Source organism: Gavia stellata, chromosome 25, assembly GCF_030936135.1.
Source record: "Gavia stellata isolate bGavSte3 chromosome 25, bGavSte3.hap2, whole genome shotgun sequence".
Lineage (NCBI taxonomy): Eukaryota > Metazoa > Chordata > Aves > Gaviiformes > Gaviidae > Gavia > Gavia stellata.
The window spans coordinates 12,532,598-12,545,557 of NC_082618.1; the positions used below are offsets into that span (position 1 = coordinate 12,532,598).

General features: G+C 36.2%; 1 protein-coding gene across 2 annotated transcripts in view; it reads left to right on the forward strand.

The window, feature by feature from the left end:
* PAFAH1B1 (platelet activating factor acetylhydrolase 1b regulatory subunit 1) overlaps positions 1-12,960 on the forward strand; it is a 38,110-nt gene that overhangs the window by 17,291 nt on the left and 7,859 nt on the right. For both annotated transcript variants that reach the window (XM_059829309.1, XM_059829310.1), the window contains exons 2-7: positions 553-764; positions 3,238-3,322; positions 6,577-6,651; positions 7,596-7,802; positions 9,771-9,939; positions 12,195-12,297. In XM_059829309.1, coding sequence (XP_059685292.1) covers positions 733-764; positions 3,238-3,322; positions 6,577-6,651; positions 7,596-7,802; positions 9,771-9,939; positions 12,195-12,297 — 671 coding nt within the window. In that variant the 5' untranslated portion in view covers positions 553-732. The remainder of the gene's footprint in view (positions 1-552; positions 765-3,237; positions 3,323-6,576; positions 6,652-7,595; positions 7,803-9,770; positions 9,940-12,194; positions 12,298-12,960) is intronic.

Genomic DNA, 12,960 nt, shown 5'->3' on the forward strand with positions numbered 1-12,960 from the left:
TTAAACTCTCCCCTAAAGCTTGAAGGATAGAGGAGAGCGTTAGCTGATCTCTAGTGTGTGTTGAAAATTAACTGAATGAACCTTGCTGGATGTAGTTTGATAAAGAGGTGAATCTACAGAAGATAAAAAATGTAGCATAAGCATAGAGGATTTTGGGGGCGTAGCTTTCTGATAGGAATAGTGAGTGCAAAAAGTAGGCTGTTTACAGTAAGCCTAAGTTCTTTTTGTCACAAGAAACTACGATGGAGTTGCCTACAAACTAGAACTGGGCTGTGACTGAAGATGTCTCCTTCAGCTCCCTGTTTCTTGATGGTGGGAAGATGGGGAATACAGAAAGCGTACAAATCTCTCCAGGCTACTCAGTCCAGGTTGGAGATGTGCTATAAGGGCATATAATCCAGATGAGCAAAATAAAATTGCTTTTACAATTTTAGTCAGCTTGTTCTGTCCAGAGTGGTGGTGCAATCTGAGTACAGAAATCTTCATGTCAGTCCAGCGTGACTGAATGCTTATTTAAAGGAAATTAATGGTGTTTCTTTCTCTACCTTCTAGATGGATTGAATCTCCTGTGTTGAATGCCTCCAGATTTCCTATTGGATTTCACGTCTGGAAAAATATTTTTGATATAAGCCACTCGGTGGCAGACTGAATTGTGGATCCAGGGTTCCTAAGACTTTAGATCTTGAGGAGGCGGCCACTGCTGAATCACGTTAACCTGACATCGCAGCCACAATGGTGCTGTCACAAAGGCAACGAGATGAACTGTAAGGAATGGTTATTTTTAAGTTTGTGTCGCATTTTCATTAAGTTTTGTTTCCAAATAGATTTTACAGAGTCGCTCTGCTCACATGCTGATCAAGTACCGTGTATTATGGTTTAGATCTCTATACTCTTTTTTTTGATACAACCGCTGGTATTTGATAATAGAATTGTGAAATGGTGAAAATATGATTTCAAAGTTATGGCATAAAAAAATGGATTCTTAAATTTGCTATAATTTATTATCTTCTATTTTGTTTTGACTTCAGTCACAAAGTTATGAAAGGGTTACAGTAAGCAGCAAGCACAGTGCAATATACACTCCAAACTGATTCATGAATTCTACTTTTATCTTGAGTAAATTCTGACAATTTTTTGCTATTCTGCTCTCGAATGTAGATAAAGAACTGACCAGAATGTGCTACATTGTGATTACAATCTTTGACTCCTTAAATTGTATTTAAAATGGAAGCTATATTTAAAGAAGAAAAAAAGAAACAAAATTATAAAAAACCTGGCCCCACAAAAAAATACCCACCAAAAATCCCACCTTAAATCAATTTAAGATATGGAATACTTTCCAGATTTTAAGGCTAGGAATAGGCTGTCAAGTTCCATGCCTTAGCTTGCTTTCTATTCTGTAGCAAATCGTGATAGAGCAAGTGGTGGGTAACAATCAGGATGGCAGTGTTTCGCATGATACTCGGTTTCATAAACTTACACGGTTTGTGGTTTGGTTTTGGTTTTTTATTTCTTTTAAAAGTATGGACCAAGTATCATTTAGCATTTGGTGTCTCTCTTGTCCATGGTAAGCTCTCTTCTTTTTTAATACACCTTTGCTTTTCCAGTAATCATTCAACCCCCTTTATATTAAATGTAGTATGTGTTTTACTTTTCAAGTATACTTTTGTATACTTAAATACAGTTGTTCTACTTCTTAAAGGACAGTAGAAACTATCCTCAAATTCTGATTTTTACAACTGTTTGTTCATTAGATTTGGAGAAGCTCTGGCGTTTAAACACATTCAGGAATATGATTTTTTTTTGCAATTCTCTGAAGTTTTTTCTGGCAAAAACTTCAAAAAGCACATGCATTACTGGGGAGATGGAAGTAATGAACTATTATGAATGGAAATGGAAAATGACTAGAGACTTGGAATTTACTTTAGAGTTCTGATGAGGAGGCAATGCTTCGTCTTAGCATATGTCATTTATGGGGGGGAAATTTGAAATTTCTGCTTGAATGCAGAGTTATATTTAGAGTTGAATGTCTGAGGAGAGATTGAGTAAGTGTAAAAGGTAGGAAAGAAGAATGTGATGAAAGCCACAGGAAGAATTTTCATGTGAAAAGCAAATTCTTTTCAGAACAAAAAGTCATTATTGCTTCTTTCTTCAGCTACCAAAGGGTATTAATTTTCTTTCGAATGCCTTCTGTAGATGACCTTCTGATTTTTGTTTTTAAAAAGTGTCTGTTAATCAGTTTACTTAAATATTGTAGTATGTGTATGTCTTCTCCCCTGCCTCCCCGTATATGTATGTATACACAGACATATCCCTTCCCAAGAAAGTAAGTGATAATAAGAAAAGAAAACTAGGCGTCGCCTGGAGGTTGATAAAGTAACTGAAACTAATTTTACCTTTAAGTCTGTTTAGAATATTGAGCTTACTTCTCTTCAGCAAACTTTATTTGTTGTGTAACTTGACAATATTGATCCATTTGAAGTAAATTTTGAAAATGCAGGGTTTCCTTAGTCTTGTTCTCTGAAACAAAAGGTGCTGACTGCTTGTTAAAGTCTTAGAATAATATTGAAACTTTATGAGTAGCTCCAAAACAAATGCATGCTATCTTGTGAGAGAAATTCAAGACAGATTAATTTGGTAATTGTCTTGTGTCAAAGTGCAGAATATTTTTAAGAATAATGTAAAATTTGAAACACTGTACATTTTGGTCAGAGGCGGTATCTCTTCCTGTAATCTAACTAAAAGTTATTGTATCATTCTGAAAAAACAAAGCTAAAACTTGCTCTCTTAAACTGAGCATTTTATTCAAGTTCAACTGAAGTAATATTTTGTACCCTCAATTGTTCTACCTAAAATAGTTTTCCTTCAAAGGTAAAGCCACAACTTTAATATGTAGATATGGTTGTCACTTTTGTATCTGCTATGGTTTTTCTGTACTACACAGATTGATAAATACATTCATGCTACTCCAATGTTTGGTAACTTAAAAGAAAAACAAACAAAACTCTTCACCAAACTTAAAAAGTGTATCCTGCTGTTGACATCTTGAAGCAAAATCTGTTTGCCAAATGTATTTATAAAATTTGCTTGGGCTTTTAAAAAACCTAATAATCCTAGGTGTTATACTGCTTTGAAGACTTAGATATTGATAGTGCTTTTTTAAAAATAAAGTCTGAACCAATTCTTCTACTCTTTTATTCAGAATTGTGGCTGAAGATACTGTTCTTTGTTTTTTAGAAATCGAGCAATAGCAGATTACCTTCGTTCTAATGGCTATGAAGAGGCATATTCGGTTTTTAAAAAGGAAGCTGAGTTAGATGTGGTGAGTTCAAGCAAGATTCTTCATCTATATTTTAAGTAAAGAGTTTATAATTTTATGGCATTTGCATCCATTCTGAACATGTATATCTATTACCTGCCTATTAGCTCACACAGTTTCAGAACTGGAGGCGATAAACTCATACAGCTTATTGCCTTGCCATAAAACTAAAAAATAATCATTGCATGACTTGGCAATTTCTGAGCAAAACTCTTACCTTTCTTTTCAACTAATGGCTTAGGCATATTTTTAATACTTTTTTTTTTTGGTCTAGCTACCACTGATCTATACAGTGTTGAGTTTTTTCTGTAATGGCCTTTTAAGGATCCAAGTCCTGAGAGGGCCTAGATATACTTCAAGATGAAAGCTGCTAGAAAACAAAGCTAACAAAAGGCAACGTGAACATATAAGAAAGGTGATAGTCGATTGTATTTAAAAAAAAAAAGACACAGCCCTTTACTGGACTCACTCCAGCAACTCCATATTGGACTAGAGCATCTCTCATACGGGGAGAGGCTGAGAGAGCTGGCACTGTTCAGCCTGCAGAAGAGGTGGCTTAGGGGGATCTTTGTGTTGTTTGTGAATATCTGTTGGGAGGGTGTGAAGGTGACAGAGGTAGACTCTCCTCAGTACTGCTAGTGACAAGACAAGAGCCAGTGGGCAGAAATTGAAACACAGGAGAATCCATCTGAACATAATATAAAACTTTTTCTTTTACTGTGAGAGCGATTGAACACTGGAATAGGTTGCCCAGAGAGGTGGTGGAGTCTCTGTCCCTAGAGATACTCAGAACCTCACTGGGCACAGTCCTGGGCAGTCTGCTCCAGCTGACCTTACTTTGAGCAGGGAGTTTGGACTTAATGATCTCAAGGGATTCTTTCCAACCAGAACTATTCTGTGCTTAATATTCAGAAAAATGTACCTAATTTTAAGACATTTAATTTCTGTTTCCTGCTGTTGTGTCCATCCCCCCTCCCCCTGTATCTCATTTCCTTAACTGTGCTTATTCTTATCCTGGAATTCTGCACAAGAGCATAAACTTTCTGCAGTACAAAATCAGAAAACTGAAGCCTGTTCTCTTGTAACCAGATTTGAAATGGTATAGGACTATGCAGCTTTGGAGGCTGACTTCACACGGTAATGTTTAAGAAACAGGAAGACAAAACAGGATTGCTTTTGTCCTCTCCTTTATCATACAGAGCAAATGGTGGAAGTCTGTTTTGTGACTGGAACTGGGTCAGTAGTTAAATTGCCTGAAACTGTTGCATACCAGTTGGTTAACTGTATAGTAGGAGGGCAGGCCTAAATAGTTAATATAAGTTGATCAGCTCTGGTAAGCAACTCTATTTTGTGACTGTACGGATGCTAGTGACTTAGACCAGTTGTTTCTTGCAACTTAATTCTGTTGATTTGCCTTTGTAACAGATGGGTCTTGGTATCATTTTTAAACTTTCCATTTATTAGCACAGGAGTTATGCATTTCATCTGAGTTTAAGTTTCTCTGGAAACACCTGGATTGAGTAGTAAACTTCTATGTGCTGACTTTTGATAAATCCTCGCCTTTTCTCTATTATAAATCTTGCATTGTTCTTTTTCCAAAATGCTTGGTTGAAGTTTGACTTAATTTCTCCAATCTGCTTCCAGTATCTAATAAATAAGTAGAAATGACAAATTGGAATACCATACTTATAATTGAAAATCCTAATACCATTCCCTTATCTGCTTTATCTATCAACCTAATTAAGTCTTCTCTTCCCGAAGGTTAAAAAGGCGATCTAAATAGGCTAGATGGTCCTGAGGGAAATAGAAAATGCAGTTGCTAAAACTTCCACATTACTTTCTTGCAAGAAAATCTGAATTGGATGGGGCTATTCTGAAATGACAAAAAAAAGTTAGAGGCAGAAATTATTTCAGTGAATTGGAATGATTCAAGTGTAGCTCTACAAAGAGGGATTTCATTTTTTGTATTGGTTATTCCTGCAGATAACTCCAGCTTTTACAAATGCCCCTGAAGTAGTAGGTTAACATCTGGTCTCTGACCAAGGTAGCCAGTCCTCAGAGCTTTTAAGGAGTAAGCCACGCTATTGTTATTTTCCCCATGTTTTTGTTATTCTCCATCTAATTTAGAATTATTGTAGTATGAAATTTGTCATTTTGTACATGGAAAGAAAGTGTGCAGCATTTAATTACTCTTCTGTACCTCTGATGTTGTTTTTCTCTGTTGCTTTTCTTCTCTTTCTTGTGTTAATAGGTGGGAGGAAAAAAAGACTAATCCTCTGGCTTGCACAATAACATCAGCTGTTCATTGTTGCTCCTCAGCTATTCCTTAGACCCCAAAGGAGAAAAATATTTAGTGGAAGAAAATTATTCTTCATTAAAGTTTCATTAGAATTGCAAAATCAGTGGTGATTTCTGCAGTAGCTGAGGTGGTGTTCAGTAGGGCAGGTGTAGTAGTCTGCTTTCTGCTTCAGTAACTGAAGTAAAGATGCAGGGAGACTGTACTTAAAGCTTGTCTTTGAGAAGATAGCACAAAACAATGCAATATTGTAGTGGTAATTTGAGGTTAATGATAATCAAGTTTAAAAAAAAAAAATAATCAGAGTTAGTTTGGGCTAACTGGTTTTCAAGTGAGATGGAGTATATGTAATCCTACTCTGATGGCTGTCTGCCACTGTCAAACAGTGTGTGCTTCCGTGAGAGGGAAAGTGCATTGTGCTAACAAGTAATAGTGCTAGCACAGCCTTAACTCTGAAGGTAGGAGTTCGTTAGTTTCTAATGCTCTAGTTGGTGGATATGAAAAAGGAGGCTATCTTTGAGAAACTAATTACCTGTGCTGTATATCTTGCTCCTCGCAGTCAATGCATGTTGTCTGCTATTTTTTTTGTAAGAGTTAGTTGGGCGGAGGGTTGGGGGGGAATCCTGTAACAAAATATGACACAACATTCTCAGCTTTTATAAAAAGATTTTATTTGCAGAATCTAGCATCATTAATCTGTACTGCTGCAGTATTTTTAATTAAAAATTATAGTTTAAAATGTTTTCCTCTTTTTCTGTGTATGTAAATTGTAGATATTAAAAATTGAAGCGTGGTTGTTCTGTTTAACTAGTAAAACTGATTATAGTCTTTTGCTTGAATTCCTCTTTCTGTGGTCAAGAGATTGTATTAAAATGAGCTGTTTATGTTGCCTTGGAAGAAACACTTCTACAAGCTTTAGAAATAGAATTTATTAATTTATTTAAATGCATCTCCTCCTCAGAATGAAGAATTAGATAAGAAGTATGCTGGACTTCTGGAAAAAAAATGGACATCTGTTATAAGATTACAAAAGAAGGTAAGTAGAGATCTGATGAATTTACTTGTATAAGAAGTTAGGACTGAAATCAAACATTCATCACTGAACAGAATATTACACATTTTCCTTGTCAGACAAATGCAAGGTTTAGAAAATGATGCCTCAAAGATGAATTTTGAGGACTTGAGTAGGGAAAATAGCGAAATCCATGTTGTAGAAAATACTTTCTCTGTGTCAGTACCAGCAGAGACATCCTCTTAGTTTCTTTATAAAAATTTCTTGACTTCAGTTTATGGATTGCATGTGCAATTTCTGAAGCTGGAAGTGAAGGAAGTGCCTTGAGGCAGTTTGAGAGTGGAAAGATTGAATAGCTGTCTCCAGAAGGCTTAACTGGTTTAGAAAGAAGGTAAAAACCTGTGCTGCCAGTTGTCTTTGGCCATTACGTTGAAGGGAAGAAACCATTAAGTCCAGTGCATTAGAGAAAGTCATTCTACTGCAAGTGGACAGTACAAAACTCTTTTTAGTAATGCTTCAATGGATCTACAGTGTATTAAAACCTTTTTTAAAAAAAAAAAATCAGTGTGCTAACAATAAAGACCTATCTGTTGTAAAGGTTAATATATATAGCATATTATTATGCCTTCAGTTTCTCTGCTGTTGGTTACCATGCATGCCATCTCAGGGATACAAAAATTTACTGCAGTAGTAGCATTCCTTTTTCTTAAGACAATCTCCTTCAGTAGTTTGCCAAAATAATAAACATATTTGTACAGTATTGGAATGATTTTGTAGAACTTTTTTTTTCTGTCAAAATATTTGGGAAGTTGGAGAAGAATAAATGATTAATTGAATGTTGGTAATCAGTTTGGATCCATGCAATCTTTGCTTTACTGTGAGTTTGGGAGCTTGGATTATTAATGAGTGAAGGCGAATCTTGGTATGAAACTAGAAATGAATGGTCTCTTTAAAATTCATAAATTTAGGTAATGGAATTAGAATCGAAGCTGAACGAAGCTAAGGAAGAATTTACATCAGGTGGACCTCTTGGTCAGAAACGAGACCCTAAGGAGTGGATTCCTCGTCCGCCAGAGAAGTATGCATTGAGTGGACATAGGAGTCCTGTCACTCGAGTAATTTTCCATCCAGTTTTCAGTGTTATGGTCTCTGCTTCAGAGGATGCCACAATAAAGGTATGTGTTTGCTACGGAAAATTAAACTATGCAAGTCAGAGGATGTGTAATATGTAACATCAGTACTTCAAGCTGGACGTGCGTTGTACTAATGGAAGGTTGTTTCAGATTCTGCTTTAGCTTCAGTACGGACAGGTCTTTCAAGTATGATGTCCTGTGTAATCTACAAATTCTAGTTTTATGCTGGTCCAAGTAATATCTTCAAGAGTATTTTACTATCCTTTGACTTGAGGGGAAAAATAATTAAGCTAATGTGGATTTAGAGACTGGAGAAATAGATAAAGGATCCTTGGGGGGAGAATGCATTTTGACTGTTCAGTAGAGAGGAGTGCAATAGTGTGTAGAGCCATGACGTGAGGAGGAAGACAGATGCCTCAAGTCATCTGAAGTGATTGGTTTTAAAGCTGAGTTAAAGTGGTTATGCAGCTGTATTCTTAACTGAAAATTAGTTCTTCCCATTTACTCTACATGGGACATGCAAGTCGCATGAAGTCCCTGTGACTTTCAGTAACTTCAAATGGTGTTCATAGGCCTTTATTGCAGTGTGCAGTGGCACGAAGAAATTTGTTGTAGTAGGCAAGTAGTTTCTCATTTTAGCATCCAATAAAGACATGATTGTGCATTTTGTTGTTGTTTGAATGTCATAATTTAAGGGAATTATCTCGATAAAGGATAATTCTCATTGTTCTCTTCAACGCTGGTTTGAAAACTACTTGGAAAAGTGCTGTTCTGAAAAAAGTTGAGTAGTGTATTAAGCAATGTGCTTAAAAATGCAAGTTGTTCTAATAGTAGTGGCTACTTGTTGGAGAAGATTAAAAAGTGTCTGCCAGATCTAGTTCATGAAAAGCTTTAACCTGTTCTTGTTTCTGCAGCAGACTTGAACATAGGACTGGTGTGTTTTTTCTTCAAGCAGACAGGGCAAGCTGAAACAGTGACAGCTCTGTGTTTGTTAGATGCTGTAGAGGAGCCTAATTAGCTTTGGTTTTGCTCCCTCTTATGGATACACTGGATGAACTTCTTAAGCTATACAGCTTGACTTCAAGAGTAATTTGACTGTTGGCATTCCCAATGATTGCAGTCTATTGGGATGATGGAATCTTTCTGTTGTTGGGTGTTTTTTGGGTTTTTTTTGGTTGGTTGTTTTTGTTTAGGATATAATTTAAATGAAATGTCTAATTTTGTGCTTGAGAGACGCAATAAAATCTGTAGGAGCTTGTTTTGTTTCAAAGGCTTTTGTTTGCAGTTAAGTAATAGAAGAGTGACTTAATTAGGAGGTGAGAATGGAGACTTCATGCTATCTTGCAGTTAACAACTGCAAACTATTTAATCTCTGACAAATTCTGTAATGTACTAATGTGTGTATATCAAACTCTTCAGAGTGGTTTGGGTTATCATCCCTAAAACAGTGCATTCTGAATATTGCTTTTTAGTATGCGGAATATTTGCTATTTGGTTCTGAAGCAGCAAGTAAATTGTGGAGCCACAGTAAAGCTTGGGAAAGGGGAGGTGGGGGTGATTATTGAAGATGATGCTTTCCCCACCAACTGAAAATGAGCTGTATTGCTGGAGTTAGGAAACTAGCATAGAAAAGGGTGGAGAAAAACAATCTGTACCAAGTGGATTTGTTGTGTCCAGTGTTTTCTAAATTGATGTTTATTTTTAAGGGTATTGGGTGTTAAGACTTTTAGATACAATGAGACATATTTTCCTGCTGTGTTTGTAATGCTTTGTTAGCTGAAAAACAGTTTTCAAGATGCATGAATTCAGTTAATTTATAAGTAACAAAATCGTATAAAAATAATGCTTATTATTCTATGCTGTTAGGTTTTTTTAAGGCTGTCTGTCTTTGTCTCTTGCTCAATTAATTATTGAACAAGGTGCCAGACTGGCTTGCAGAGTGCAAATGTAAGGCTGGAGAATACAAAGAGTAATAGGTTGCTGTTAACGGATTTTCTGTTCACTTGTCAGGTGTGGGATTATGAGACAGGAGACTTTGAACGAACCCTTAAGGGGCATACAGACTCTGTGCAAGATATTTCCTTTGACCACACTGGCAAACTATTGGCCTCCTGTTCTGCTGATATGACCATTAAGCTATGGGATTTCCAGGGCTTTGAGTGCATCAGAACTATGCATGGTAAGGTATAAAGGGAATTGATATAGTCTGTAAAGTGAAGAGATTTTTTTTTTGTTATCCAGGAAAACTGCTGAAGTGGAAAGGGTTTATAAACCAGAGTATTGTCCAAAAGAAAGAGGGGGGTATTTTGATGCTTTGAGTGCTCTATAAATAAGGTATATGTTTAGTGTCTATGGAATGAAATAGCATCTCAAATCTGCTGTGCATGATGCTGTGGGAAGCATCCCATAATGGTATTGAAATGAAATGGCAGTTAGAGGGGTTTAGTGCTAAAAATTAAATGCTTACTAGACAATAAAACTGTGCCTTCAAATCAGTAAAAAATTACCTCCTTCACCCCTCTATTTCCCTGATGTACTGCTTCAGGAAGGAAGCAATTAGTGTGAAAGGTGTTCTGCATATACTGTGCAGTGTTGTTTCATGTTTGTCTGATTTCAAATGAACGTGCCCTTTGCATTAGGCTCAAAAGTCATGGGAAAAAAAGGGAAAGAAAAACAACCACAACTATAGGATTCTAACATTGACAGCATCTATTTATTTTATAGTCTTGATGTAAAAGCATTTTTATACTGTTCCTTGTCTTGCTTTTAATATTGTCTTGTAGAAGTGGTGAGTAGGAATAGAGAATGTTTGAGACTTATGAAAATAAACACACACACATACATACCAAAGAAAACAGAAAGCTGCTGACTTCTATGCATACAGTTCTTTAAACACCACAAAGGACTATTGTAGAGGAAGAACAGACATTGCAGCTGGCTGATAGCAAGAAAATAAAGTAGTGCTACAGGGGTGGTTTTGGTCTTCGAAGATTTCTATATGAACACATTTGCAGTATGTGTATTTTCATGAACTGGATGTTGTAACATGAGTGTGGGTCAACTAGCTTCACGTGTGTTGCCAGTTACATCCCTTCAACTCAATTTCAAGTAAGAAGAAATAAATAATATTTTCAGTGAGGAGTTGTAAAGTAGCATACTTGCACTGAAACTAGTATTCTCTGACGCTTCAGATGCTTGATAACTGGTGCGATTGCTTTTTAGTAGGAGTTCACCAGGGGCTCTGGGTTCGTACTGGAAAAAATGGAAATGAAAATTGTGAAGTTGTACATCGTAGGTACATGGCTTGCAAGATGCAGTATAGCTGCCAATGAAAGAAAAAAAAAAAGCAACTTATTAGAGAACTTACTGGCTATAACTTTCTGGAAAAATGAACATCAGATCTCCAGATGAAAAAAAAGGAAGCTGTTTGATGCCTCTGATCTGTTGAAAAATTATATATATACTCTAAACTACTGATCTCAGAAGATTCATTTATAGTCCCAACAATTTAAGCAGGAACAATTTCAGAGCTTAAAGACCAGTGCATGAATTGTATCCAAACTGTTATAGTCAAGCTTGTACACTGCACTTACCAAAAAAACCCTACCCAACAGCTTGTTCTGAATAATACTAGAATTTCAAAATGGTTAATTCTAATGTTTGCCACTTTGGGAAGTTTAAGTTCTAATTTTTTGTAATGCTGGAAAATAAATAGTCTTTACAGAGTATGTTATCTCCCTTTATATGTTATGTCCCATTGCTTGTGGGATAGTAGCCAAGAGCTGAAACCACATACAGGAGGTCATAAGGAGTTTCTGTTAAGGGAATGATCTGGATGATTTTTCCTGACGCAGCATAGGTCATCTTCCTCTCAGATCTCTCAACAGTAGTAGAAGTTGCTGTCATGTATATACAATTGGTTCTTACTTGGTTCTTAAAACATTGTACTGCATTGATTCATTAAAACCTAATATGAGATGTCTGGAAGCATTCAGTCTTTTAGCATTAAGCTTCTGTAGTGAGGTTTGGCATGCCTCTCACTGAAGACCTGTTTTCCTTTTAAACATCTGCGTAGTGCATCAGCATACTGTAATCAGACCTAACTGATAATTTTAAAGACAGTCACTGTAGTAGCTCTCTCTTCTAAACTACCAGCTTTTGTAGAAGTGTTGCTTGCAGTGGTAAATGTCTGGTTTTACAACATCTTAAAGAAATTTTTGAAACCATTTTAAAGGATGCTTAATGTCTGGACTGTGTGGTTTCTAAAAAGATAAATGATTATTTCATAAAACCTTAAGTTTACATGTAAAGATTATTCCATAAAACATGCACTACTGCTGTAGCGACTTGCCCAAGATAAATGAATGGCAAATCCTGTGTGCTCTGTAAAAACTGTTACAATACCACTTAATAAAGGTTTGATTTTCTTTTTAGGTCATGACCATAATGTTTCTTCAGTAGCCATCATGCCCAATGGAGATCATATAGTTTCTGCCTCAAGGGATAAAACTATCAAAATGTGGGAAGTCCAAACAGGGTAAGTGCACTTCTGGCTAAACATCAGCACCTATACAAAACAAGCATAAACCACTGTTTATAGGAAATGGGCCACATAAATCTTGAATGTCAGCAAACATTATTTGAATTGAGGTATGATTTTGTACCCTTTAGAGTAATTCACTTAACAATTTTGCCTTAAATCATTAAGCACAGGGGTTTAGGTTTTAGTACTAATTAAAACTAACTGGCTTTATCTTTCTGAGAGCTATGAGGGTAGAACGCTGTAACTCAGGACCAGGTAGGAATATAAATTCTGTGGTTAACCACAAGTTTAAAGGGAGCATGAGAGGAGGAAGGAGAAATCTGTTACCTTTCTTGACACAGATCAAGGTGTCTCCTGACTTTTTGTCATTTCGCTTGTTTCATTCATCAGTTGCCTCTTTAACCCATCATTTGCTAAAAGTTGTAGATGGAGGCTACCTGAATGACCTGTAAATCTCTAGTTGTTCTCAAAATACTTATTTAATGCAAGCTGTTTTGTCAACTTCATTTTTTTTTTTCCCCCAAGCTTCCTGCTTTCTACCTTAACAATGATTTGCCAGTTCTTAGCTATGACTCCTTTTTCATGTCAGCTTCCTTTCCATGAACTGTTTTATGGCCTTGTACATCACCATCCAGGATGGACACGTGCATGCTAAAA